The sequence below is a fragment of the Canis aureus genome, chromosome 16 (genome assembly GCF_053574225.1).
Source record: "Canis aureus isolate CA01 chromosome 16, VMU_Caureus_v.1.0, whole genome shotgun sequence".
Classification (NCBI taxonomy): domain Eukaryota; kingdom Metazoa; phylum Chordata; class Mammalia; order Carnivora; family Canidae; genus Canis; species Canis aureus.
This window is the reverse complement of record NC_135626.1, coordinates 7107389-7135286: the sequence shown is the minus strand read 5'-3', so window position 1 is coordinate 7135286 and position 27898 is coordinate 7107389. Positions and strand designations below refer to the sequence as shown.

Sequence of the window (27898 nt, the reverse complement as noted above, 5' to 3'; positions counted from 1 at the left end):
CGCTGGCAGGCCAGAGCTTGAGCTCCGTTCTTTCTTGCCGGATCTGCGGGAGGCTGCCTCCGCCTCTGTAAGGCCAGAGGTCAGAGGACACCATGTCCATGTGCTTTCCTAAGAGTCTAAAGCCGTCTGTCCACTTAAATCTTGATTTAGGTCAAGAGACCCCACAAAGGAAAGGGCCCAGCAGGTGGAAGGCAGCCCTGTCTGGTACCATGAGGGACAGTACGTGAGGGAAGGGGCAGAGCAAGACGGCTCCTATCCTACTGCAGCAAGAAGGCCTGGCCCTGGGGCATGGGGTATGGGGTGACCTGGCCCCGGGGCGTGGGAGGCGGCAAGGGGGTGGACAGGGACCCCAGCCCTGGGGCCAGAAGAATACCTGTGCTCTCTGCTCCTGTAGGAGGCAGACACTTGCCTGAAGGGTGGCACCTAAAACCTGCTGGGCAGCCACAGACCCAGGGCCCCCCACTCCCCCAGCACTCCCGGCAGATCTGAAGCCTGGTGGCTCTCTTGGAGGCGGTGTGCCAGACGCATGCTCCACTCACCATTGTCCTTGCCCTTGACAAAGGCCTCCCACTCCCGAAACCACTGCATGCTGATGCAGTAGATGACGCTGGGAGACTCCTCCGCCTGGAAGGCTTTGTTCAGCTGGGCGGCCACCAGGGGGAGCAGAAGGGAGGGTCAGCTCCAGGGCCCCAACACCCCTGCCCTCCCCCCTCCCCTCCTCCCTTAGAAAACACCGGATCCTCAAGGAGCTCCCAGACAAGCTCAAAGAAACCTCTCCCGTGGTCCCGCAGGTAACATGTTGGTGAATCTCTTGAACTGAGATTACAGGCAGGCATGGTTCCCTCCACTTAACAGGACACACTGATCTGCTCCCTCATTAACTATACTGACGCATCCTTTTCTCAGGGGCACAAAGCTCCACGTTTCCAACGGTCTTTTACCCACGCTCCACTACTGACTGAATGGCGGGTGGTCCCAGGTCACCCGGTTCTGAGCAGCCCCAGGCCCAGGCGGGGTCATGCTCAGGACCCCCCACCCACCCTGGCCTCACACACACCTACTTCCAGTGCAGAAGCCCCTTTCCTAAATGGGATCATCCTGGGTCCTGTTTTGCCACTTGCTTTTTTCACTTAATATACCTGCCCTGTTGGTTTGTAGAACCCCATGGTTCTCACTGGGGCGTGGTGGGGACACTAACTGTCCTATCACACACAGGACAGTCCCCACGATAAAGAATCCCCCAGCCCCAAACAGCAGCACTCTGCTCTTTCCACAGTGGCTTAATAGCACACCAAGCAGAGAGACCTCAGCCTCCTGAACCCGACCCTCCTGCCAGTAAAATCTGAAATGCCTGGTCACTGTTCTCCCACAAGACAGGCCCTGCAAAGAGAGCCTGACTGCACATGGCTCTTTGGCCCCCAAATCCCCATGTGTCCCCAACAGAGGCTGCAGGCATGACACCCTCCCGCACCCACACACACCTTAATGAAGGTGTCGATCTCGATCTGCCTGCGCTTAGCCAGTGCCTCGATCTCTACCTGGCAGATGGAGCACACGTACAGATGGTTCACAGCAGGGCCGCCCCCAAACCTGCACCCAGAGGGAGGGCAGGGAGAGAGAGGGAGAGAGAGACACAGCCCTTGAGGGGAGCGTTCCAGTAGGGGAGGCCTTAGAGCTGGCCAAGAACCTCCAGCCAGGTGGTGAGTTTCTCCTCCTTCTTTTCCTTCTCCTCCTCCTCCTCCTCCTTCTCCTCCTCCATGGCTCCTAGATGCTGCCACCCGCCCCCCGCCCCCCGGGCAGCTCTGGGTGCTCTGTGCACAGCCTGTTTGCCTTTCTGTCTTCCTCACTAGACTGGCAAGGGGACCTGCGTGCTGGTGTGCCCCAGCGTCCAGCACAGTGCCTGCCCCAGGGCAGCTGTGTCACAAATATTTGTTTAAAGGCCAAAGGACAGATGAGCATTCTCGTTTCCTCTCCGGGCTACTGGGCATGAGCTGCTGTGGCCAAGAGCCCACATTCAGAGGGAGGCAGAAGGTTGTCTTGTCTGCAGATAGGAGGGTGGATGCTCATGGGATATGGGGACACAGCTCTCTGGGGCTCTGACCCGCACCCCCCCCCCCCGCCAACTGACAACCAGGCTGAGTCTGCACCTGACCCGCCAGAGGAGGTGGCAAAGCCTGTCCTAGGAGGGGCCCTCCCAACCTGTCTGGCCACTCTCCCGGCATGATGCATCCTGTCTGCCCATCTGCAGAGCCACCTGGGCCTAGGCAGGTCCTCAACACGAGAGCCACATGCTTCTGGTCGTGAGGGACTTGAACCTTCTGGAAGACCCACGGCCACAGAGCCTGGGCCGCCCCGAGCCGGCACTCCCAGGACTAGCTGGAAGGGGAACTTGCTTGCTTTTGCTTGGGCCGGTCTCTCTCCCTCCCGACTGTGAGGATCCCAGGGACGCCCGCACGTGTCTCATTTGCTGCAGTCACATGCTGCTTTGCTGCCTGGGCAGGGGTGGGAGGGTGGGGACCATGGTGGCATTTGCTCCCCAGCTTCCCTCTCTACCCCACTGATGTCTGGCTAGGACAGGAGCCGGCACGACACCCTACCTGTTGTAGAGGTGCTCCCATACGTTCTGGGGCAGGATCACTACCAGGTCATCGATGTAGTGGTATTTGTGGGGCGGGATGCCTGTGGAGGGAGGCATAGGGATGGAGGGCTGGGGGGGTCGGCCGCCCGTCCCACACCCCAATCCCAGAGGAAGCGCCCTCACCTCCATGGGAGCAGAGGAAGGTGTGATTCGTGATGGGCCCTGGCTCAGCAAACGTGTTGAACTTGTTGAGCCATTCTCGAGACACGTAGAACCGCAGTAGGCTGGGCTCCCGCATGGCAGCCAGGGACACCACTTGCTGCCGCTCCCGCACAGCCTCCTCACTGCTCTTCCTGCAGCAGGGGATGGGACAGGGGTGGGGCACAGGTAGGCAGAGCAAGGGGTACGGCAGGGTAGAGCAGAGATGGGGCAAGGATGGGACAGGGGTGGGACAGGGGTGGGGCAGGAAAATCAGGAGCTGCTGTGTTCAGACTCTCTCCATGCTGGGGCACCAGCCACACCTGCCAGGGGCGTGTCTGGAGCCACCTATCACTGCCCTCCCCAACCCCTCAGCGACCCAGCAGCATCCCAGCAGCCTTGCCACCCCTGCCAGAGTTCTGGCCATATCACCTTCCAAAGGACCCCCACAGAAAGCCCAAACTCAACTTCCTGGGTTTCCCACTTTCCCCTAGCCAGAAGATTCTTTCTTACAAACTGAAACCCTAACTGCCCGGGCCTAGGACCCTCCCAGGCACCACTTGCCTCCACGCACATCCAGGCCCCCAGGTCACCGGTCTGTTCCTTAGCCAGACCCAGCCCTACCACGACGGCCTGCCCAGGGTCCCACCTGTAGAAGAGAACGTAGGCCTCAGCGCTCTGCACCACCGTCTCGTGGACCTCAGTGACATACTGGTCGTCGAACTCATACCACTGCCCGTTGATCACATTTTGGCAGTAGGCGATGTAGTGGCCACCTGTGCCGGGAGAGGTAGGCTGGTCACAGATACCCTAGGGGGCGGGGATGAGGTAGGGGTGGCTGGACTCACTGCCTGCTGTGCCGTGGTGGCAGATGACTGACAGGAGATCGTAGGTGGTGATCTGTGACGTGCACTCCTTGGCAAGGAAGGGACGCAAGTCCAGTCCCTCGAGGGGGAAGGAGACATGGCTGCTGATTTTGAACGAATACATGACCTCATGCCGAAAACGCTTCAAGTGGATATACAGGATCTGCGGGAGGCGAGGGAGGTAGAGGTCATTCCAGGCAGGGCTGGCCAGGCCCTGTGGCCCCTGCTAACCAAGCAGGGTCTCAAGGCTGGACTCTGGGACCCCCACTGGCCCACTGTGGGACCCACCCACAATCTCATCAACCAGGTGAAAACAGGAAACTTAGCAGCTAGAGCCTTCCAGAGGCTGGGCCAGCTGAGGGGTCACCTCATGTCCCCTCACAGAGGCGCACGTGATGGCAGGGCCACACTGACAGCACTGGCTGTAGAGACAGGCTGTCCCCGAGAGCTGCGCTGGTTGGTACAGGAAGCTGGCTGTCAGAACTCTGACAACCAGTTCTGTGGCACTGACTTTTAGACAGCTTTTTCCCACGGGCTTCCCAACCCTGCTCAGCACCACCCCCAGCACCTGCTGTCTTGGGCCACTCTCCTTTGCTCCAGCCACACAGGCCTTCCTGGGTTTGGCCAAGCCCGTTCCTGCCTCAGAGCTTTGCCACTGGCTCCTTCCTCATTCTCCCCCCACGAGGCTGACACCAGTCCCTGGGGGCCCAGGGCTCACTCAGCCCCACTTCCACAGAAAGGTGTTCCCTGACAGGGACAGCATAGTGGCCACATCCCTCCCCACACACCTGCCTTCCTCCAAGTGGCACCCTCGGCCCACACCTGCCCCACACCTGCAGAGCATAGGAGGCACTGAGGGAGAGTCCTAAGCCACAAAGTGAAAGATGAAACCCTCCACCTGCCGGACCCTCCCCTCCCTGTAGGTCTCTCAGCCAAAGCAGTAGACTCCCCCCAGCCCTGGGCCTCTTCAGCTCAGGCTCCCTGAGGCAAAGGGGTTTCCCTCTGTCCTACACTCCACCACATGTCAGTGGCAGGCAGAGACAACGAGAGGCTGCTCTACTCACCTCGGGCAGCCGCAAGACCTTACAGTACTTCACCCCATTCCGCAGCCTGGCAGGGAAGAACGGGTGAGAAGTGGTGAGCATCCCATGTGGGGGCAACAGGGCCCAATGAGCACCTTCCCAACATGGTCACCTCTGTGAGGTCAGGATCAAACTCTCTGGAGGAACCAGAGAAGTACACGGGACACAGATAGACAGTGGGGTCGGGACGGGAAGTTGGGGAGAACCCCCAGAACACACATACTTACTTTTTACACCGTTCACAGCTGTACATATTATCACCTAGGGCAGTAAATGCAGACAACAGTGAACGGTGACAGAAAATGGGAACAGAGGTGAACATAATGATTTATGCTTACGAAACATAACCCAATATGCTGCCTGCAAGAGACTCACTTCAGCTTTAAGGGCACAGAGGCTGAGAGATGGGGACAGAAGGAAACATTCCCTGCGGATGGAAACCAACAGAGCAGAGGTGGCTGTACTGATACCAAATAATAGAGACTTTCAGTCAAAATCTGTCACAAGAGACAGAGAGGGTCACTATATAGTGATAAAGGGGTAATTCAACAAGAGGAGGTAACCATTGTAAATATATGCATCCACCACCGCAGTGCCTAAATATTTAAAGCAAATATTAACACAATTGGAGGGAGAAATAGTAAGCACTACAATTAATAGTTGGGACTTTAATTCCCCACTTTCAACACCAGGCAGATCGTCCAGACAAAAAATGAATAAGGGAACCAGACTTGAATGAGTATAGACCAAATGGACCTAGCAGACATATACAGAACACTACATCTAACTGCACCAGAATGCACATTTTTTTTTGTTTGTTTGTTTTGTTTTGTTTTAAAGATTTTATTTATTTATTCATGAGAGACACACACAGAGAGAGAGGCAGAGACACAGGCAGAGGGAGAAGCAGGCTCCATGCAGGGAGCCCGACGTGGGACTCGATCCCAGGTCTCCAGGATCACACCCTGGGCTGAAGGCAGTGCTAAACCACTGAGCCACCAGAGCTGCCCCAGAATGCACATTTTCAAGTGCCCATGGAACATTCTTCAGAACAGCTCCAGGAGCTGGGTCACAAAACAAGCCTTAATGAATTTGGGAAGATGAATGTCATATTGAGTATCTTTTCCAACTACAGTGGTATAAAACCAGAAACCATTAACAGGAGGAAAACTTAAAAATTCACAAATAATACACGTCTCAACCACCAACAAGTCAAAGAAATCAAAAGGGAACTCAGGAAGTATCTCAAGACAAGCAAAAATGAAAACACAACATACCGGCACATATAGGATGCAGCAAAAGCAGTTCAAAGAGGGAATTTCATAGCAATAAATGCCTATATTAAGAAAAAAAGAAAGATCTCAAATGAACAACCTGATTTAGGAAATGAAAAATAAACTAAGCCCAAACTTGGCAGAAGGAAGGAAATAATAGAGATTGGAGCAGAAATAAATAAAACAGAGATGAGGAAAAGAACAGAAAAAAGGTCACTGAAACTAAGAATTGGTTTTCAGAAAAGAAAATTGAAAAAAAACTTTAGCTAGATTAGCAAAATGACAGAGAGAGAGAGTGAAAGAGAGAGGGAGAGAGGACTCAAATAAATTATAAATGGAAGAGGACTCTTATGCCTTTTATGCCTGATGCCACAGAAACACAAAGGAGCATAAGAAGCACTTTGGCCAATTAACTGCCAACAAACTGGACAACCTAGCAGAAATGGATACATTCCTAGAAACATACAACTTAGCAAGACTGAATCATGAAAAAATAGAAAATCTGAATAGACCAATAATGAGTAAGGAAATTGAAGCAATAAAAAACAAAACAAGCAAACAAATAAAAAAAACCTCCCAACAAACAAAAGTCCAGGACCAGATGGTTTTGCTGGTGAATTCTACTAAACATTTAAAAAAGAACTGACACAAATCCTCAAACTCTTCCAGAAACTGAGTAGGGTGCACTTTCAAACTCATTATGAGGCCAGCAGTACCCTGATACCAAAGTGAGATAAGCACACTACAAGAAAACTATGAGCCAATATCCTGATGAATATAGATGGAAAAATTCTCAACAATATTCTAGCAAACCAAATCCAGCATCATATTAAAAGGATCACACAAAGGATGACTAAATGGAATTTAACCCTGGGAGGCAAGTATGGTCTATCATACACAAATCAGTACACATGATACTCTACATTCATAGAATAAAGGATAAAAATCATCTGATCCTCTCAACAGAAACAGAAAAGGCATTTGAGGGATGCCTGCGTGGCACTAACAAAAATAGCTGTGAGACTATAGAAAACATAGCCCAAGGTTCCTGGCTCAGAGCTCCTAAAGTCGTTATACTTTCCTAAGTGGTAAGAGTACTAGGAGCACCATTTGTTCTGATATTTGCTCTTTGACCCTGCTTCCTGACACAAAATTCCTAAGCCCCTCAGAATTCCCTAGGTGATGGCAGTTAACTTTTGGCAGTTAACTTTCATTCTAACAAGATGACCTGGGGGCGCCTGGGAGGTTCAGTGGGTTAAGCATCCAACTCTTGGTTTTGGCTCAGGTCATGATCTCATGGGTCGTGAGATTGAGCCCAGCATCGGGCTCCCTGCTCAGTGTGGAGGCTTTTGGGGATTCTTTCCCTCTTCCTCTGCCCCTCCCCTTGCTCACATGTGCACCCACTCTCTCTTTCCCTCTAAAATAAAGTTAATAAAATCCTAAAAAAAAAAAAATTAACACGATGACTCTGGATGGCTCTGGAATCAGAGCTAGTCACCAAAAAGACCAAACCATGATTAGAAATTTGAAATTTTCAGGGACACCAGGGTGGCTCAGCAGTTGAGCATCTACCTTCGGCTCAGGGCGTGATCCCAGAGTTCCAGGATCGAGTCCCCCATCAGGATCTTTGCATGGAGCCTGTTTCCCCTCTGCCTGTGTCTCTGCCTCTCTCTCTGTCATGAATATATAAATAAAATCTTTAAACAAAAAGTTTGGAATTTTCAGCCACATTCATGTTCTACACAGAGAGTTTATAACTGATCCTGCCTACATGAGGAAAAATCTCAATGGCAAGGGGTTTGGAGACCTTCCAAGTTGGTGAACATAATGGAGACAGGGAAAGTAGAGAGCTCAGAGAATGTGGAAGCTCTGTGCCCCTTCTCTATAGCTTGCCCTGTGCTTCTCTTCCATCTGGCTGTTCCTGAGTTACATCCTTTTACAATAAACCAGTAATCTAGTAAGTAACAGCTCTAGCAAATTACTCAAGCTCAAGGAGGAGGAGGACCTTCAATCTATAGCTGGTCAATCAGAAGCACAGGCGACAACCAGGACTTATGACTGGCCTCAAGTTGGGGAGGGGAAATCCTGTAGGACTGAGTCCTTAACCTGGGGGATCTGATGCTGTCTCCAGGTAGACAGTGTCACAATGGAGTTGAATTCTCAATACCCAGCTGGTGTCACGAAACTGCTTGGTATGGGAAACCACCACACATCTGGTGTCAGGAGTGTTGTAAGAGTGATAGGACAAAGACAGAGTTGTTCCTACACAATGACCAGACAAATGAGGAGATACCCTGCATTCATGGGTCAGAACAATAAATACTGTCAAAAAGTCCATATTACCCAAAGCCATCGATAGAGTCAATGGAATCCTATCAAAAGTCCAGTGATATTTTTCACAGAAATTAAAAAAAAAAAACCTAAAATTCATATGGAACTACTAAAGATCCTAAATGGCCAAAACAATCTTGAGAAAGAACAAAGCTAGAGGCATCACAATTCCTAATTTCAGACTATAGTACAAAACTACGGTAATCAGAACAGTGTGGTACTGGTATGACAACAGACACAGACCAATGAACAGAATTGAAAGCCCAGAAATGAGGGTCCTTGAGTGGCTCAGTGGTTTAACGCCTGCCTTTGGCCCAGGGTGTGATCCTGGAGACCTGGGATCGAGTCCTGCATCAGGCTTCCTGCATGGAGCCTGCTTCTCCCTCTGCCTGTGTCTCTACCTCTCTCTCTCTGTGTCTCTCATGAATAAATAAATAAAATCTTTAAAAAAAAAAAAGAAAACAGGGAAAATGCTCTTTGACATTGGTCTTGGCAATGATTTTTCGGATAGGACACCAAAGCGTAGGCAACAAGAGCAAAAATAAACAAGCAGGACACCAAAGCGTAGGCAACAAGAGCAAAAATAAATCAAACTAAAAAGCTCTGCACAACAAAGGAAACAACTTACAAAATAAAGAAGCAACCTACAGAAATGGTGGGAAATATCCGGAAACCATATATCAGATAAGGGGTTAATATCCAGAATAAATAAGGAATTAATTCAAATCAATAGCCAAACCCTGCCCCCAGATAATCCATTCAAAAAGTGGCAGAGGACCTGAATAGACATTTTTCCAAAGAAGACAAACAAATGACCAACGGGTACATAAAAAAGATGCTCAACATCACTCATCATCAGGAGAAACTCAAATAAAAACCGTAATGAGATATTACCCCACATCTGTTAGAATACCTCTAATCAAAAAGAAATTTTTAAAAAGTGAGAGAACAGGTGCTGGCAAGGATGTGGAGAAGGGGATCTTGTGCATAACTGCTAGAATGGAAGTTGACATAGCCATCGTGGAACACAGCAGGGAGGTTCCTCAAAAAATTAAAAATAGGACCACCATACGATCCAGCAACCCCACTTCTGGGTATACATCCAAAGGAAATAAAATCAGTCTAGAAGAGACAGATGCAGACCCATGTTTGTTGCAGCATCATTCTCACAAAAGCCAAAAGGCAGATGCAACCCATGTGACCACTGAGAGTTGAACGGATAAGTAACACATGGTCTACCAGTGGAATACGACGCAGCTTTAAAAAGGAAGGAGATTCTGACACCTGCTACAACACGGATGAACCCAGAGGACATCACATTGAGTGAAACAGGCCACTCACAAAAAGACAAATACCACATGAGTTGACTTAGATGAGGTGCCTAAAGTGGTCAAGTTCTTAGAGACAGGAAGTAGGATGGTGGGCGCCAGGGGCCAGGGGAGGGAGAAAATAGAGAGGTGCTGTCACAGGGGTAGACAGTTTCCATTTTGTAGAATGAAACAGTTCTGGAGATTGATTGCACAACAATGTGAATACCATCAATGTTACTAAACTGTATCCTTAAAAATGATGAAGATGATAAATTTTAGGTTATGTGTGTTTTATCACAATTCATCTGATTTTTAAAAAGAGCTTTCCCAAAGGTTTGAAAGATGCCAAGCACTCAGAAAAATAGGAAAGGGACAGGAATGGGGAATTTCAAAATAGGAAATCAAAGAGTCAAAACACTTATGCAAACTGTCCAAGCTCATCAGTAACCAAGGAAATACAAAATGAAAGCACAGTTATCATTTCTGTCCACTAAATGGGTAAGCAAAAGAAAAACAGATGAAGCCCTAAGAGCTCCAGGTGGTGGGACTGGGCGGATATGCAGTCCCAAGCCCAGCAGGACATGGGGGCGGTGAGGGGGGCTGATACTAACAGTGAGTTCCAGAAACCAGCTGCATGCTCACCCAGCAATCCCCTACCCAGCCAGCACATACCACTTACCCTTCAGTTCATCAGCAACAAAGAAAGCAGCAAGGCAGTCTTCCAGTGTGACGACTGGCCCCCAAAACCAGCTGGGGGTACAGGATACCAAAAACCTAGGGAGACAGAAAGCAGGTGGCAGGGTACTGCCAGGGTCTGGGCGAGACAAAGACTTGGCCACTTTGGGCCCAGAGAGGCATCTCAGCCTGGTGGGTGGAATGGGCAGAGGTCTGGAGCCAAACACCTGGGCCCACCAGCCAGCAGCCCAGTGTCCTTGGGAGAGTGACATCACCTCTCCCTGAGCCTCATCTTCACATCTGTGAAGTGGCTCTGGTCGCACCGGCCCATCCTCTAGGCCGATGGGACTCCCCTGGCCATCTGCAGGCCTCGTGGCACACAGTGGGGGCTCCGGAAAGCTGCCCACCGCTCTCCCTGCCGGGCTAGGCCTGCTCTCCAGCTGCTGTCATCCTTTCTAGCTGCCGCCTGGTGACTCCCCTGACATTCCCTCCCTTCAGATAAGGCCCACCCAATCCAGGCCATCCCAGTGTGGCTGAGGAAGCTCCCGCCCCACTCAACCAACATCCGCACATCGTGTCTCCAACAGGCAGGAAGGCAGGCCTACCTCCGGATATATTCCATGATGAAGGCGAGCCAGCCCTGGGCGGCGTAGCTGTCCCCACAGGCACCCGGCTTGGCCGGCGCATTCTGGTAGATGGCCGAGTGGAGCCTAGCCAAGTCCTCCTTGCCAGGAATGGGCAGCGACAGGTCCTGGAATGTCTCCACCGTGGTGGACACCTGTGAGGTTAAAGGTCAGCCTGGGTTTCCACCTTCCAGGGTGCCGCCCTGCCCTTACCAAGCAGAGTCTGCAGCCCGAAGCCCAGCCACCAGATGGCAGGTAGAGGACAGAGGGTTGGCTCCCCAGCCCCTGGACATGGGAGCCAGGCCATCAGGGCCCTCCCCATCCAGAAAGGCAGGGGCCCCCTGGTGAAGAACCCATTCACCCACCCCAACCCATTCACCCACCCCCAACCTGGTCACCAGGGCCACTGAAGGCTGGTCTGGGCCTCTCTACTCCCAGGGCTCACCCGGTCACAGGTGAGACACTGCACGAGGCTGAGGATGGAGCCGTCGAAGATGTCAGAGATGACGCTACGGTAGCGCTGCTCCTTCCGCCTGCGGCTGCCTGCACTCAACACCTGGGCTGGGGGCACAGCACAGGACTAGGCCCAGCCCCACCAGCTAGTCTGGGGCAAGGAGTGGCACTGGGGTTTGCTTGGCGGGGACTTGGGGTCATGTCTGTGTCACATGGTGGGGTATGCAGCTCTCTCCCAGAGCCTGGAACACTGTCAGTTAAGATGGGGAGCCCCCACTCGCACCTCTGTGGATGCCCTGCTGACCCGCCCTCCCTGCCCCACCCTGCAAACCTTTCTTGAGCACGTACGATGGCCCCATCCTCACAGGGCTTGCCCGAGGAGGGCTGCTGGCCAGCTTGGTGTGGCCCTCGTGGTGATGTACGGGGCTGCAGGGACGGGAGGTGCTCCACATGTGGGCCTCGTTGTCTGGCTCTACGGGCAGACAGGAGACCATTGCTGGGCCTGGGGAGCCGCTCCAGCTCCGTGGCCTGATCAGGAAGGGGACCTGCCAGCATCTACTGTGGCCCGAGGCCAGAGCCCACCAGGTGTCCTCTGCCTTTTGACCCCCGCCGCCCTGGTGCCCACCAAACCTGCAGGACACATGTCCTCGTGTCCAGTGGGGGCCACAGGGCAGGCTGAGCCACACCCCTCCTGAGTGAGTCTGCACACTACGTGGTCCTCGCCCCAGAGGGGCTCTGATGGGGGGCCCTACAGGGAGGGACAGGCCAGCGGGCCAGCACAAGTCGGTGCCTGGCACGTGGGACGTGCTGGACAAAGCGGGTGGGGATCCCCAAGCAGCTGTCTGGCACCTGGGGTCCGGCAGGGGCTGGGGGACTGCAGCGATGGTGGCTGGGCCTCCGATGGCTGGTCGTCAAGGGCAGCCATGGCCGTGTCCACGTCAGCGTCCTCGTCCACTTGCTCCGAGCTGGTGCGCTGCTGGCCCCAGGAGAACTTGCGGTCCTTCATGCGCTCCTTCTCCGAGATGGCGCGGCCCGCCTCGTCGGGGATCAGAAGCTCCGCCTCAGCCTGCGAGCCGCCCCCGCCGCGGCCCTGCCCGTCACCCTCGCCCCGGTCGCTGCTCGAGTCACAGGACAGGAACTCATCCTCTGATGGGCTCCGGTCGCCCTCCCGCTTCTCGTCTGTGTCACTCGAGTCTGAGTCCCGTGTTTCTACCAGCGCCGCGGCAGCCGCCACCACTGGCTCCTTGAGCTCCTCATGTAGCTGGTCCATCAGGCAGCACAGGAACTCCTGGGTGTCCTGGAAGCAGGGGCCGCGTCACCAGGGCTTCCCCGGCGCAGAGGAACCTGCCGCAAGCATCCCGCTGCTTCCGCGGCCAAGGTCACCAGTGGATCCATCCTGCGTGTGCAGATGCACTGGGTGGCCCTGACAGTGGCCTCCATGGCAGCTCTGTCCCAACCCCTGCTCTACTGAGGATGTTGCGGCCTCGAGAGGGTAAGTGACCCCTCCTCAGTCATGCAGCTGTGAAGTGGCAGGTCCAAGATCCCCACTGGGTCCGTGTGACTCCCCAGCTCATGCTAAGCACTTATAGCCCTGTTTCCACTCAGTGTGAAAGGGCAGAGGGGTTTGCATTCGGCCTCGGAGTCACCTTGCTGCCTACAGGAGGGGACCCTGGGAAGGACGAAGGTGACAGACCCATGTGTATGTGACAGCTCAGGTAACTTTTGCAGGGGTGATGCCAGGCAGCAGGCCAGGGGCCTGCACCCTCCACCCCACCCTTCCTCCGGTCCTCCCTGCTCTCCCCACCCTTCTGCCAGTCCCTGGGCCCACTCCTTCCCTCACCATTGTGGCTTGTGTGGTATGGGGACAGGCTCTGGAGGCAGGATGGCACCCTTCCAGAGACATGAGCATGACCTATTGAAGCTGACCCTTCAGGCTGATTGGGCCTCGAATCACAGCAGTGGCACTTTTATTATGACCTCTGACTAAATCTCCACACCGAGCAGAAAGCCTGGGTGGCAAGGCTGCCCACACCTGTTCACGGAGCCCAGCCAAGAGGTGCACACACACAGGTGCTTCAGAAGGCCAGGAGCCAGTGGCGGCGGCTGGTCTCCAATGGCTGGGGTAACTGGTGCCATGCTGGGCCACTGGATTCAAGGCCCTGCCCCTCACGGTGCCCGGCATCAGCAGCAGTACCCCCTGCCCAACACCTGATCAACACCATGTTGGATCACGGAGTAGCTGCACCCAGCCAAGCCTCCCCAGCCTTCCATCAAGGGTATAAAGAGAAGGGCCTCGTTCTCTCAGTTTGGGTCAGGGAAAGGAGGGCTCTAGATGATTTTCCTCAGGCAAAATGTCCAACTCAAAGATCAGAAAAATTAATCACTAGCTTATCCTGCACTGGGGAGTTGGGGGGAGGGATTCATGGGTCCTGTGTCAGGGGCCCTGGAAGGTTTAAGAAATGGGCCATCGAGGGCAGCCCAGGTGGCTCAGCGGTTTAGCGCCACCTTCAGCCCAGGGCCTGAAACTGGGGACCTGGGATCGAGTCCCACGTCAGGCTCCCTGCATGGAGCCTGCTTCTCCCTCTGCCTGTTTCTCTGCCTCTCTCTCTCTGTGTGTGTCTCATGAATAAATAAAATCTTAAAAAAAAAAAAAAAAAAGAAATGGGCCATCGAAATGCCATCTACTTTTCTTTCTGGTTCTTCCTTTTGATAATGGTACTGTGTTTGTTGCTAAAATCTCAAGCCCTGTGGAAACGTGACAGCATGCTCTGGTCATTAACAGAGGTCCACAGCTGCATCTACGTTTCAGACTCAGAAATATGTTCCCTGTGTTACATGTAAGAACCAGAGACAGGGATGCTTCTGGAGCCCGGTGAGTGTCAGGCAACAGCCTGCTCCATGGTGTCCTCACAGAGAGCCTGGGGAATGGCTCAGCTCGGCCTGTGTCCCACCCTGCTGCTCTGTGCTGTGTAACCTGAGCAAGCTGAAGAACCTCTCTGAGCTTCAGCTCCTTACCTATAACATGGGTGTGATGACAGGGCCCCCCTCAGGAAAGCTCTGCAAGGATAAACAGGGCTGTCCCTGTGTGGCAGGAAGTGACAACCTAATAAATGGGAGATGGTGAACTGTGATCATGGAGGACACGGTCACTTTCTAAAAAGGGTGGTGTTCGGGTAGTGCTAGCTTCTCAGTCAGGAGCCTGGTGTTCATCCAAGGGTGTACACTGAGGGTGTAGGGAGAGGAATGCCCAGCAACCCTCATCCTGGAAAGGGACGGCAGGCAGGGTAGTGGGGGCCAAGGGAGAGGATGGAAGGCATCCCTTGTCTGACCGCTGCTCTCTTCCTGGCCCCCACCTTCAGGCTGCAGGGACAGCCACCCAGACAGACCCAGCTCTACCAGCAAGCCTGCAGTGAAGCCCTAGGCCGTGTGGCATCTGACCCGGGGACCAGACCATCTGAACTATCAGCTCAGCCTGGGACCAGGGTAAACATGTGGCTGCATTCTGCTTCGTCTTGGTCCTGAGTTTATGCAATAGAAAGTATCACTGATTTCCAAAGGGTCCCCTAGATTTATAAAAACTTGTAATCAAACATCTTCCTTTAATAAAAGTGAAAGTCTGCCTGTGATTGGGGAATGAGAAAGCATGTGCCATTTTGCACGCAGTCAGACTCTGCAGCCAGCCTGCTGAGGATCCAATCTCCCCTCCGCCATGTACCAGGCACGTGGCCAGGGCAAGTAACTCAGCCTCCATACCGTCAAGTAGAGAGAACACCCAGAGGCTACCGTGTCCTCACACACACGAACGGCTCAGGCAGTGTGAGGAGACCTGCCCTGTAATGCTGAGCTGCCCTGCTGTCTTCCATGCTGGTCTGGGCTTCAGAGTTGGCCCTGGTAATGGCCCTGGGTATCCCCTGCACAGCTCGGATGGCCTACCTGCTGAGCATAGCCTCGGAACATCGGGTTGACCAACTTGATCCCGTGAGACAGGCTGGTGGGAACCACATAGCTTGGGCTGTAGAAAGACCAGACCTGTTAGCGCAGGTGGCCCACTCGGAGCCACATGATCCCATGAGGGTTGGTAAGCAGATGGACCAGGGTGGCTGCATCAGACTCAGTGAAGTGTCTCCTGAAACTCTGGGACATCCTAACTCAGCCAGAAGTCCCTGCCAGCTCCCATATCCCCACAGTCAACAAGGAAAATGTCAAGTCACCGCTCAACCAGGCAAAGAACTCTTGACTGGCTCAGCATCATTTCCCCTTAGTCGAGGACAAGCCTACTTTAAAACTGGTTTCTTTCTGAAATACTTATGGTGTTTTTTTCTAATTTCAAAAGTAATACATGTTTATTATTGTAAAATCTAAAATTTCAGAAAAGCCCAATAAGGAAACATCACCACTAATAGCACCACCCAGAGATAAATACCATTCAGATTTCCAGATTTTGGGGCACCTGGGTGGCTCAGTCGGCTGAGCGTCTGCCTTCGGCTCAGGTCACAATCCCAGAGTACTGGGATCAAGCCCCAAGTTGGGGTTCCTGCTCAGGGGGGAGTCTGATTCTCCCTCTCCCTCTGCCCCTCCTTCTCTCTCTTGTTCTGCTCTCTTTCTCCAATAAATAAATAAAATCTTAAAAAATAAAAAAGATTTCCAGATTTTTCCATATAAACAGACACAGGGAGAAAACAAACTTGGGGGGATCCCTGGGTGGCTCAGCGGTTTGACCCCTGCCTTTGGCCCAGGGTGTGATCTTAGAGACCTGGGATCAAGTCCCACATCGGGCTCCTAGCATGGAGCCTGCTTCTCCCTCTGCCTGTGTCTCTGCCTCTCTCTCTCTCTCTCTCTGTGTCTTTCATGAATTAATGAATAAATAGGGATCCCTGGGTGGCGCAGCGGTTTGGCGCCTGCCTTTGGCCCAGGGCGCGATCCTGGAGACCCGGGATCGAATCCCACGTCAGGCTCCCGGTGCATGGAGCCTGCTTCTCCCTCCTCCTGTGTCTCTGCCTCTTTCTCTCTCTCTATGTCTATCATGAATAAATAAATAAATCTTTAAAAAAAAAAAAAAAAAGAATTAATGAATAAATAAAATCTTAAAAAAAAAAAAAAAAAAAAGAAAGAAAACAAACTTGGCTTCTAACAGAACTGGAATTATATTCCATCACACTGTTTTATCATCTGCTTTTACACATGGCATATTTATTTCTACGCTCTCATTTTAAGCTACTCCCAATTTTCCTGGAGAAACAGGTTTACTCCAAACTTCTAGTCTTTAAATTCAATTCATACTGGGATCCCTGGGTGGCGCAGCGGTTTAGCGCCTGCCTTTGGCCCAGGGTGCAACCCTGGAGACCCGGGATTGAATCCCACGTCGGGCTCCCGGTGCATGGAGCGTGTTTCTCCCTCTGCCTGTGTCTCTGCCTCTCTCTCTCTCTCTCTCTCTCTCTCTCTGTGACTATCATAAATAAATTAAAAAACATTTAAAAAAATAAATAAATAAATTCAATTCATACTGAACTAAGCCCCTGCCCCGTCAGCACCAGCCACCACTTGTGTGAGTCTCTCCCACATGCATGGTGGTGGCTGGGACTTGGGAGGAGTCACGGCGCATGTCTCTGGGCCTTGGTATCCATATCTGGGAAGTGGCCGCAAGCTCTAGGAAATGTCACATTCAAATTCTAGCTCCATCTTTCACATGCTGGATGACATTGAGCCAGACACATAAACCTCTCTGCACCTCAGTTCCCCCAATTTGTAAAGCAAGGTTGCCATGAGAATCACACATGTGAAGTGTGGCCAAGTACACAGCGAGGGGCCAAGAGAAAAATCCCCAGCCCCACGTACCCGCCCAAGGTCAGGGGCTCAGTCACTCACCGTCTCCTGTGCCAGACCTCAGAGACCAGCTTCTGGTAACTTTTGCACAGGGCTGGCTTCTTGTCTGTGCGCACCAAGCCTCCACACTCCAAGAAGAACTGGGTCAGTGGAGGGCTAAGGGCAAGGGAAAGAGCCGGCTCAGAAAAGGAGGGGCACGTAGCATTGGTGAGAAAGAACTGGGTAGAGAACCAAAAGCCTCTGGGGGGGAGGGGGATACTGCTGCCTCTGAGCAAGAAATGTCTGCAGATGACCTGTCATGGGGTGAAATGTGTCTCCCCAAATTCACATGTTGGAGACTTCAGAAGGTGACTGTATTTCAAGACAGGTCATTAGGTTCAAATGAGGTCCTCAGGGTGGGCCCCAGTCTGGTATGACTGGTGTCCTTACATGAGGAGGAGATGGGACATAAACATGCCCAGAGAGAAGATGGCATGAAGACACAAAGAGAAGGTCGCCATCTAGAAGTCAAGAGAGGCCACCCCGAGACACTAAACGGCCCCCTTCCCTCTCTCAGGGCTGCCGAGTTGTCCACTTCAGGGCCCGTGGGGTCAGGGGATGGACGGCTGCTGCCCAGCCGTGACAGGATCCAGTACCTGCTCCTCCCACCAGCCCACTCTGTGGAAACCTTCCCCTACCTGAAGATGGGCAAACAGTAAGGGAGTTTAATCCTACCATGTGAAGACAACTACTCTGAAGATTTTAGGCTCATAGCCTTCCAGACTTTCCTAGGCACACATCCTCTCCCTCCTACACATATGCAGGTACTGAATCCTTACCAGGTGAGACCTCTGTTTACCAGGCATAGGAAATGCCCTGGCCTCGCGGAGCTAGCAGCCTATCCTAGAGAGAAACTAGGTATTTCTCCCCCAAATGGGACTGCGCCACACAAAGCTTCATGACCTCCTTCCTCCCCTCGCCATATTCTGACCCCCTCCAATTTAGTAAATACTGTCCTGCACTCACTGTAAAGCTGGCCTTTAAATGTGGACCATTGAGGGCAGCCCGGGTGGCTCAGTGGTTTAGTGCCGCCTTCAGCCCAGGGCGTGATCCTGGAGACCCGGGATGGAGTCCCACATCGGGCTCCCTGCAGGGAGCCTGCTTCTCCCTCTGCCTGTGTCTCTGCCTCTCTCTCTGTCTCTCATGAATAAATAAAATCTTAAAAAAAAAAATATGTGGACCATTGGGGCACCTGGGTGGCTCAGTCAATTGAGCGGCCAACTCTTGATTTAGGTTCAGGTCATGATCTCAGGGTCCTGGGATCAAGCCCCACATCGAGCTCCCTGCTCAGCAGGGAATCTGCTTCTCCCTCTGCCTCTGCCCCTCCTCCTGCTTATGCTCTCTCTTTCTCTCAAATAAATAAATAAAATCTTTAAAAAAACTAAATGTAGACCATTAAACGGTTCCCCATAAACAACAAGATAGGAACATCCCCCCAGGGCGTGCTCCACTTCTCAGATGACCTTCCCAGGATTAATTCTGACAGGAGGGATTGCTGGGTCAAAGGGCATGTGTGTTCTAAGGGTTCTGACACACAACCGTATACATGCATCTGTGGGAAACACACACAGCACAGCCTGGGGGCTGCTGCTACTTCCAGGGCGCCGGGCGGCAGCTCCTGGCCTCCAGCTCCCAGACGATGTAACAACCTACCAGTTGGACAGGGCCTGCAAGGCAGCATTCATGTAGCAGGAGTTTCCGAGGTTCTTCATCCCCGTGAGGCCTAGGAACCAAGGCACATGGAGGACAGAAGGTGAGGGTCCTGCCCCTCCTACATGAGCTGTGGCTCCTGAGCCACCAGGCCCCAACCAGGGGAGGACATGGGAGGCTGGTGTTCCACCCCCGACATCTGCCAAGTGAGTTAATGTGCTTCCCGCTCACAACAGCTGTGGGTGCTTGAGTGTTTCAAATAGGCGGACTCCTTTGCCTTCCACCCAGCCCGGCCCACCATCCACACTGCACAGGTGAGGAGGCCCAGAGCAGAGGGGCCAGCCTGCCCACGAAGCACACAGCTGAGATGGAGGATGAGGATGGCAGGCTGCTAGGACTCAGCTGGACGGCCAGCACTCCAAGGGAAGCCACCTTGCTCTACAGGATATCGATCGAGCCACGTTTCCCTGCCCATTCGGCGCAAGGCACACCCACAGCTGAGGCCCCCCCGTCCGGCCCAACAACACCCCCTTGTTCTGGGGTCAGCTACCTCGAGGCTTCAGGTCATCATCCTCTGACTCGGACTCTCCTTCATCGGCCACAGCAATAGGGACAGCTTTCAGTGGGTGGGAGGGCAGTGGAGAGTCCTGTGTGAAAGATGTAGAGTGAGGAACACTCCTTAACACAGGTAAGGAGGTAAGGAGGGAGGGGTGGGGGTCAGAGCCCCATGCACTGCCCGGCCCCTGCCCCTCCCCCACCACCCACAGGGGAAAAGGAAGCCCAGCCCCTAGCTACGAGCCTGCACCAGTCAGCCCATCTGAGCAGAGGACACCCCAGAAAGAGATGGCACCGACGGCCTTACCCTGGGAACGTGTATTTTATTTACAAGAATTAAAAAATAATCTTATTTGTAATAGATTTGGCAAAAAATAGAAAACAATAGCAAAAGACAACGCAACTTTCCTGAGACAATCACTCTACATCATATGCATAGACAATCATATACACGGCTATGCAGATTTTTAACTGTTAGCACACACAGGCCCCCAAATAAAATACTGTACACATACTGTCTTATAGTCTTTTCTGTAAAAAATCATAAACATCTACCATATTTGCAAACATATTCCATAAACACTCATGGAGTGCCTAGTAGGTGATGGTGGCCATGTAAATGTTGAGTCAGGGCACACACACACACACACACACACACATGCACAGGCCTCCCTGAGCTCCCACTCCAGCTGGCCAATCTGACAGCCAGCATACTGACCCTAGCCCGAGGCTGGCCTCCAGGCGTGGGCTTGCTGGGCCCACCACCTACAAGTGCTGCACAGGGTCCTGCTTGGAGCATCGTTAGGAGGGTTTCCAGACATTTCCCACATAGAAACATGCCGTGGTGACCACTGGGGGTTCCCGTGGGATATATCTTAGAGCTGGGGTTGCGGGGGCTCTCCACAGGCCCCAGGCCAGAGCTCCCACAAGCCCTGTACTTGCCCACAGCCTCCCCATGGCCTATGAACTCCCAAAGGGAGGCCCTTCCCAAGAGGACCTTTGTGTCCTCAACCCCCAACGTGAGACTTAGCCCAAAGTCAGGGCTCAGTACGCATTTCCTGGCACCTGAGAACACTGCCCAGGAACAGATGCCATCTGGGACCCACCAATCCCTGTTCTACCAACACCTGGGTCACAAGGCCCTGCCCTCGACATGTGTCATCACCACCTGCACTGACCCCACTGCACCCCCTTTACCTGCTCCGAGAACCTGGGTGAGGGGCCTGCTGGGTGGGCTGCCAGCCTCTGCTCCAGGAACACCTCCTTCTCACAGGCGTAACACCACACCCGGAATGTGGTCAGGTTCACCGTCAGGTTATGCTTTTTTGCCTAGAGGGCAAGATCCAAAATGAGGTTGAAGACACACTGGCCTAGTAGCAGGTGCCCTGAGGCTGCAGCAGGGCAGCCTCAGTAAAAGGCCCTGCTGGGACAGACGCCTGGAAGCTCAGAATCTGCTCATCCTCCAGCCAGGAACGCCAAGGGCCACCACTGATCAAACACATGCATATGCTATAAGCTTGCACCTGCATATCAGCACTTGCTCCTTTATAGGAACCCGGTTATGCTTATTCTTATTTTACAGACATAGCCATTGAGGCCCAGAGGGGGCAGATGGAGCTCAGAGGCTGCTGGAGCCAGGGCCTGAATTCGGGGCCAGCTACCTGCAGGGCCCACGCTCCTGGCCACAGCACTCACCTGAGCATGAATGGTGCTGTGGTCAGCGAAGGATTCTCCGCAGCCAACATAGGGGCAGGCGACCTGCAGAGAGGGAAAGGGAGAGGCTTGGGGCTGGCTCATCTCTGCCATCAGGACCCACAAGTGACTGAGGCCCTGCCACTCCATGGGACAACAGGTTTACACACCTGCAGTTCCAGCTGGACAGGATGGCTACCATAAAAGCTGCCCCTGACCTCTGAGTGAGGTGGGCAGGGTGCTCTGGGCTATAGGCCTCCTGCAAAGACCCCAGGTGGGGTCACAGCTAGATGGATGCGGGCCAAGCTGAGGCTTGGCTATGTGGCACCCAGCACTCTCCCACACTTCCTTTTGGGGCAGTAATTAGGACCCACAAACTGGACCACAATTGTGGCCCACAGAGGGGCCTGTATGTTCCTTATGACCTCGCCTTTGGCCTTGTGCTCCCTTGTGCCGAACTGCAGGCATCCAGCCCAGTGATCAGCCTGCTTCTCCACAGATCAGCACTATACAGGCTTGTAGGACCTCTGGTCACAAAGGATGTGTCATTTTCTCCTAGGGGAGAGGGCTTCCAGAAGGCAGGACCATGTCTCACATTTCTTGCTGTCCCCCGAGGGCCCAGGCTGTACCCTGTGATCTACTTTATAACGGAGTGATAGATCCTAGAGGATGAAACCAGAGTGCCCTGGTGGCTGGCCCCTGTGTCTTCTGCAAAGACAGACTTGATCTGTGATGTCCTTACCTGCTCAGGTCAGGGTTTTTTGGGGTTTTTTTTGTATTTGTTTTTAAAACTTTTTTTTTTTTAAGATTTTATTTATTTATTTATTTATTTATTTATTTATTTATTTATTCATTCATTCATGATAGACACACACAGAGAGAGAGGCAGAGACCCAGGCAGAGGGAAAAGCAGGCCCCATGTAGGGAGCCTGACATGGGACTCGATCCCAGGATTCCAGGATCATGCCCTGGGTTGAAGTCAGGCGCTTAAACCACTGAGCCACCCAGGCTGCCCTTGTATTTGTTTTTAAAGAAATTTTAAGTGGCAGTCATTTTTGGCATGATTATAAAATGCAATAAATACATACTTTTAGAAAATTTGGAAAATACTACAGAATTACAGAAACAAAATGGAAACTAGCCCAAATTCCACCCCCCTACTACCCCCGACAGAAAACTGCCATGCTTAGATATCTGTTACTCTTTTTAATAAGCAATAACAATGAGACGTGACCAGATTTACTGGGCATGGTCTATGGGCCATGCACCCCGCTGAACCCATCACAGGCATCATATCTCATCAAATCTCCCCTAACCCCATGCACGAGGCAGGGACAGTTGCCCAGCATGTGGCCCCTCCTTTACAGGCTGGGAGACAAGACCCAGGCTGGCCCAGGGACAGGCTGCTACTAAGGAGAGCCAGGGCTCAGAGCCAAGCCGAGATGCCTACAGCAAGTCTCACATAGATGTGCGAGTATAGATGTTGCCTTTCGCGCAGATGGGATCATTTACACCAGGGTCTTCCACAACCTCCTGTTTTCTCTTGTTATTTGTAGTGGCTGCCAGGTGGCCAGCTGGGGGATGTGCGGTCTCTGGCGCCCTCTTGGTTTGGGCCATGCACCTGAGACATCCAGGCCCCGTGTCCCTGCCTGAGGTTTCCAGGAGTACCCACCAGAGACAGACGCTCCCAGCCCAGAGTCTAGACCAAGCTCCACACTCCCAAAGGCGACAAGGATGCCTTACCTGGAGACAGGCCCACAGGTTTGGTCCAGTAACACCACACGACTGACAGGCTCCCTGTGTGAGAGGAAGGGCCAAGAGTGAGCAGCCTGAAGGAGCCACTCCAGCCAGAGGTGCCACACACCCCCACCATTGCCAACGGTTGTACCCCAAAGCTCTCCACTTAAAGGCTTATTTTTTGCCTTGAAAAGGCTTTCACCCACCTGCCAATCTAAATGTCCTTCCTCACAGGGCACTTTACACTTTACTGTTTGAATTTTATTTCATCATGTGCTGCAAAAACATTTTCCATAAAATCATCTGAAACTTAAAGAGACCTGTTAATATGCTCTTTTATCGCGCCCTCCACTCTTCCTTTGATGACCGTGTAAGCCTTTCTCCCCATCTAGACTCTGGGCTCCATGAAAGAGGGATGGTCTTTGTCTACCCTCGTGACTTCACAGAGCCTGGTACAAACTGGGAGATCACTATGTTTGCTGACCACAGAAAACACTGAGTGCTCTGGTCTTCTGGGTGGCAGAGCCTGCTTCTTGTCTACCAGTGTCTCCCCTTCTCGCTTTAGTAACAGAATGCATGGCTCTGGGCTGAGCACACAGCCAGCCAGCCGCAGACTATTTCTCAACCTTCACTGTGGTTACCAGGCTTAGTTCTGGACACAGTGACAATGGAAGTGATATGTGCCACTTCTAGGTTGTGCATGCACACACACACACACACACACACTCACACGCGCGTGTGCCCCCCCACCCCCAATGCCTTCTCCTTCTTCCACTGGCTGGAAGGCAAATGCAAAGGCAGGAGCGGAGGCAAGCACTCTGCACTCAGAGATGAAAGCCATGTGTTAAGAATGGCAGCGCCACCCCGCCTGCCATCCCACCTAGCTCTGGACTGTTCCAGGAGAGAAAAGGAAACGTCTACCTCATTAAAGATACTGTATCTCAGGGTCTCATTACAACTTAAAATGTGCCCTAAATAATCTTGTCTGCACATGTGTCAAACAGCAATTCCCAGGTAAGCCTCCACAGTGCCCAAGGGGCCTCAATCAGTGGAGGTGGGTTCTAAGTGCCAGCTCTGACAGCAGTTACATACAGAATGGGGCTCAGTCAGAGCAAGAGGGACACCTGCTGAGGATGACCATGGCCAAGTCCTTCACACATTGCTCACATTATTCCCGCCACTCTATGCTGCACTCCTTTTGGACAGATGAGGAACTGAGGCTCTGAGGTCCTGCTGGGCTACAGAGCAGGCTTGGGAAAGGGAAGCTGGGGAGGCTGAGTCATCAAGCCCCCACCAGCAAAGCAGACCTCCTCCTCCCATGCTTCCAAGGGGGAACTTCTCATTCTCATGAAGCACAGTTTATGGCTCTGTCAGGTTGAGGTGAAGAAAGTTGGAACAGAGGTTCACAGCCTGACAGGGTCTCCTGCTGAGGTTGCCATGGGCAGCAGGAGACCCATTTACTTCATGCCCTTGAAGCAGTAGCCCCTAACCTTCCTGAATTTGTTATCTCTTGTGATTTTCTGATTTCAACAATTCACTTCCATCTTCCAGGGCGTCCTTTTTGCTTCAGTCATTTGAATGACAACAGTATCAAGCACTTCTCTTTTTTTAAGTAGGCTCTGAGTCTCTGTGGGGTTCAAGCTCAAGACCACGAGATCCATAATCACGTGCTCTACTGACTGAGCCAGCCAGGCACTGGGTATGCTTGTTCTAATAGTCCAGATGATACATACACACGATACACAATTTGAAGTAGAGAATATAAATGCAGGGGGATCCCTGGGTGGCTCAGCAGTTTATCGCCTGCCTTTGGCTCAGGGCGCAGTCCTGGAGTCCCGGAATCGAGTCCCGCGTCGGGCTCCCTGCATGGAGCCTGCTTCTTCTGCCTGTGTCTCTGCCTCTCTCTGTATCTTTCATGAATAAATAAAATATTTTTTAAAAAGGAGAGAATATAAATGCAGAAAGCATCTATGTGCTGGAATAATGTAAACCATGTCCCTTCATACTTTCTTCTGATACAGATGTATATGCACATATTTAGGGCAAGGGGTGTGATTTGTAGGAAAAATAAGCTCATACTATACGTATTCCTCTGACTCATGCTTCTGCCACCTTTTTGTGGTCACCTTTCCAAGTCTGTACACAGACACCACACCTCGTCCTTTGCAATGACCACAAGGTGCTCCACCCTGTAGGCACAGCACAATTGACCCCCTCCCTTCTTGATGAATATTCAGACTGCTGCCAGTTTTCTCTTACAAATGATGCTTGATAAAGACTGCTGCATTTGTATCTTTATAACTGGTGCTTATGTCTCTGCTGGATAAACTCCCAGAAGTGGAATAGCATCTCCGAATGAACAGGAATGCCTATCTAGCCCAGCATGTGTGTGGTCTCCTTCCCTCCATCACTGTCAGCGCTGATCGCATCGGCCTGTGGTTCACCCGGCAGATGAAAATGCCATCACCTTGCTATCACCAGCAATACCCCTGGCCACTGGTGAAGTCAAGTATCTTCTTTTAGAAGTTTCTTGGCCATTTGTATCTCCTCCACTGTGACCTGTTCCTATCCCTACCTCTTCCGGTATTTTAAAAACAACCATGGTTTCATTTTGTAGATTCCTGGATGCTCAGAGAAGGGTGGAAGACACGCTCCCAGAAATACAGGCCTGAGACATCTCCAGATGTTCTCAGTCTTCCAGGTCCAGAAGCACTAACACTTCCAAAAGGCTGTATGACCCAGTCCAGATCTTCCCTCCTTGCTCCCTTCTTTGCCCTCAGGTCCCCCTATTCCTGTCTCTTCTGGAGGAAAATGCCCTTGGCTTGTCTCATTTATTCCTTTGTGCAGACTCAGAGAGAACCCAGCGTTAGTGCAATACACCACAGCCTCACTCCACCCCTCCTCCAGACCACAGAGAAGCGAGAAACTACTTCAAAAGAAGCCACAGGTACTTTGAAGACCTGATCCTGCCTGCAGGCTCAGATGCAGCCAGCTCAGGCCAAACCCAGGACCTGTGCCCGGAAAGAAGAGCTGGCAATTTGTCTAGGAATCTGACCCTGGACCCCATTCCCGGGGAGTGTGTCCTCCACATGTTCTACCCTCTGATCTGTCCTCCCCACCACCCCCTACACATAATGGCATTTCCAGGAGACCCTTCATCACAGCATCATATCCCCCACATGAGAAGAAGAGCCAGGGTGCCCACCCATGGAGGCTCAGTTATGGGGCTCATACAACGAGATACCATGCAATTCCAGGGCAAAGACCGAGAAAACTGTCTATGTACACAGGGTTGGAAGAGCTCCAGGATACACTGTCCTGTGAATAAAGCAAGTTACAAAAGTATCTGCAGTATGCTACCTTTTAGGTAATGAAGGGGGAAATGAAAAAATCAGCATATTTGTATTTAAAAAGTCTGAAAAGGAACAAAAGAAACTAAGTGGCTCCCTAAAGGTGGGACAGGGAGAGTGAGCACAGGGTGGGAGGGGGATTTCTCGACATTGATATTTTCATATTGTTTGATTTTGAACCACAGGAAACCCCAGTCAGAGAGGCCCACCTGCGCTTTGGGCCTCTCAGGGCCCTCCTCAGGTCACAGGTGTCAAAATGCCCATGGACTCTCAAAACATGATTCATTCTCTGCCTTGGAAAGGCTCCATGCTCCCACTCTGGCAGCTAATGCACTGAGCATCGGTGGCTTCCAAATGGAGTGGGCTAAGTGATAATTAACGGCTATTAAGACACAGCCCCCGGAAACAGACGCCAGCCCTTCCATTTACACAAAAGGCTAAGCAGAGACTGTCGGGAAGCCAGATCTTCCATAAACCTTTGGAAACACCTCTACCTCAGGACCGCAGTGCCCCAGGTGTGGGCCCCAGCCCTGTAAAGCCTGACCCTTTACCTTAGATTTGAACAGCAAGTCTTCCTTGGTTACCTCCCCTATAGAGTCAAGGTGAGGACAAAAGTCCCTGGAGTCCCCCATTCTGGCCTGGTCTCACCTACAAGAAAACACAGGGAGCCTGGGTTAATGGCAGCCACTGCTAGAGGGAGGCAGGGGCTACTGGTTCACCACATTGACTTCGGTCTTGAATCCTGGCTCTGCCACATATCATCTGGTGACTCGAGGAAGCTACCTAACTTCTCTGAGCCTCAGTGTCCTTCTCTGGGAATTGGGCCTGACAGTGACATTGATCCCAACGGGTTGCTCAAGGACTCGCAAATGGCTACATGTGAAACTGGTGAAATGTGAATAAGCCCTGTGGGTTGTACCAATGTCAACTTTACTGGATGGAATGCTGTACTATAGACATATCAAAGATATGGTACCACTGGGGGAAACCGAGTGAAATGTATTTAGGACCTCCCAGCACATTTATGGCAACGCCCTGAGAGTTACTACTATTTCAAAAGAAAATGTATAAAAATGGAATTCGCTTTAGCCACTCAAAACTTCAGCAGAAATCACACCCCCACCTGACTGCTGATTCTAGCTCCAAACCATTGCCACAAAAGGTCCAAACCAACCAAGGACTGAGTGGCATCAAGGTGGTTTAATCAAAGCCAGAGGGTCTGTGTCCACCACAGGAGGTTGACCCCTACCTCTCCTGGAAGGCCCCTCCCAATCAGAAATGGTCAGCCAGGGGGCAACTAGCCCAGGCTCCCAGCCAGAACAGGTGCCACGGGTGCCATCAGGTTCCAGGTAGCACATTGAGTGGTTTCCATGCATTATTTCATTACAAACCTCCCCAGCCATCTTCGAGGCAGCTGTGGTTCACCCCATTTTACAGATTAGGAAACGGGGCGTCCTTCTTAGCTCATGTCTCACAGGAAGGAGTGCTACAGCCAAGGCCCTGCCCATGTTCGCTCTCTTTTTAACTTGGGAAAATGTAAACACGCAGAAGCAGACAAAACTGCACAGCTCCCTCCCATGCACCCGTTACCTGGCTTCAACCATGAGCCATTCATGGCCAACCCTGCTTCAGCCCAACCCCCCACTTCCTCTTTTTTTTGGC

The 27898-nt window shown here is 52.2% G+C and overlaps 1 protein-coding gene across 6 annotated transcripts in view; it reads right to left on the bottom strand.

The window, feature by feature from the left end:
• Positions 1–27898, bottom strand: part of USP20 (ubiquitin specific peptidase 20) — a 43702-nt gene that overhangs the window by 2557 nt on the left and 13247 nt on the right. For all 6 annotated transcript variants that reach the window (XM_077851019.1, XM_077851025.1, XM_077851021.1 and 3 more), the window contains 21 exons: positions 26788–26884; positions 22893–22946; positions 21153–21215; positions 20655–20786; positions 19453–19549; positions 18906–18975; positions 17256–17369; positions 15324–15402; positions 12240–12687; positions 11722–11862; positions 11383–11498; positions 10920–11092; positions 10319–10413; positions 4952–4985; positions 4707–4752; positions 3625–3805; positions 3426–3552; positions 2762–2931; positions 2598–2679; positions 1482–1590; positions 540–642 (listed from right to left, as the gene is read on the bottom strand). In XM_077851019.1, the coding sequence (XP_077707145.1) occupies positions 540–642; positions 1482–1590; positions 2598–2679; positions 2762–2931; positions 3426–3552; positions 3625–3805; positions 4707–4752; positions 4952–4985; positions 10319–10413; positions 10920–11092; positions 11383–11498; positions 11722–11862; positions 12240–12687; positions 15324–15402; positions 17256–17369; positions 18906–18975; positions 19453–19549; positions 20655–20786; positions 21153–21215; positions 22893–22946; positions 26788–26868 (2515 nt within the window). In that variant the 5' untranslated portion in view covers positions 26869–26884. The remainder of the gene's footprint in view (positions 1–539; positions 643–1481; positions 1591–2597; positions 2680–2761; positions 2932–3425; positions 3553–3624; positions 3806–4706; positions 4753–4951; positions 4986–10318; positions 10414–10919; positions 11093–11382; positions 11499–11721; positions 11863–12239; positions 12688–15323; positions 15403–17255; positions 17370–18905; positions 18976–19452; positions 19550–20654; positions 20787–21152; positions 21216–22892; positions 22947–26787; positions 26885–27898) is intronic.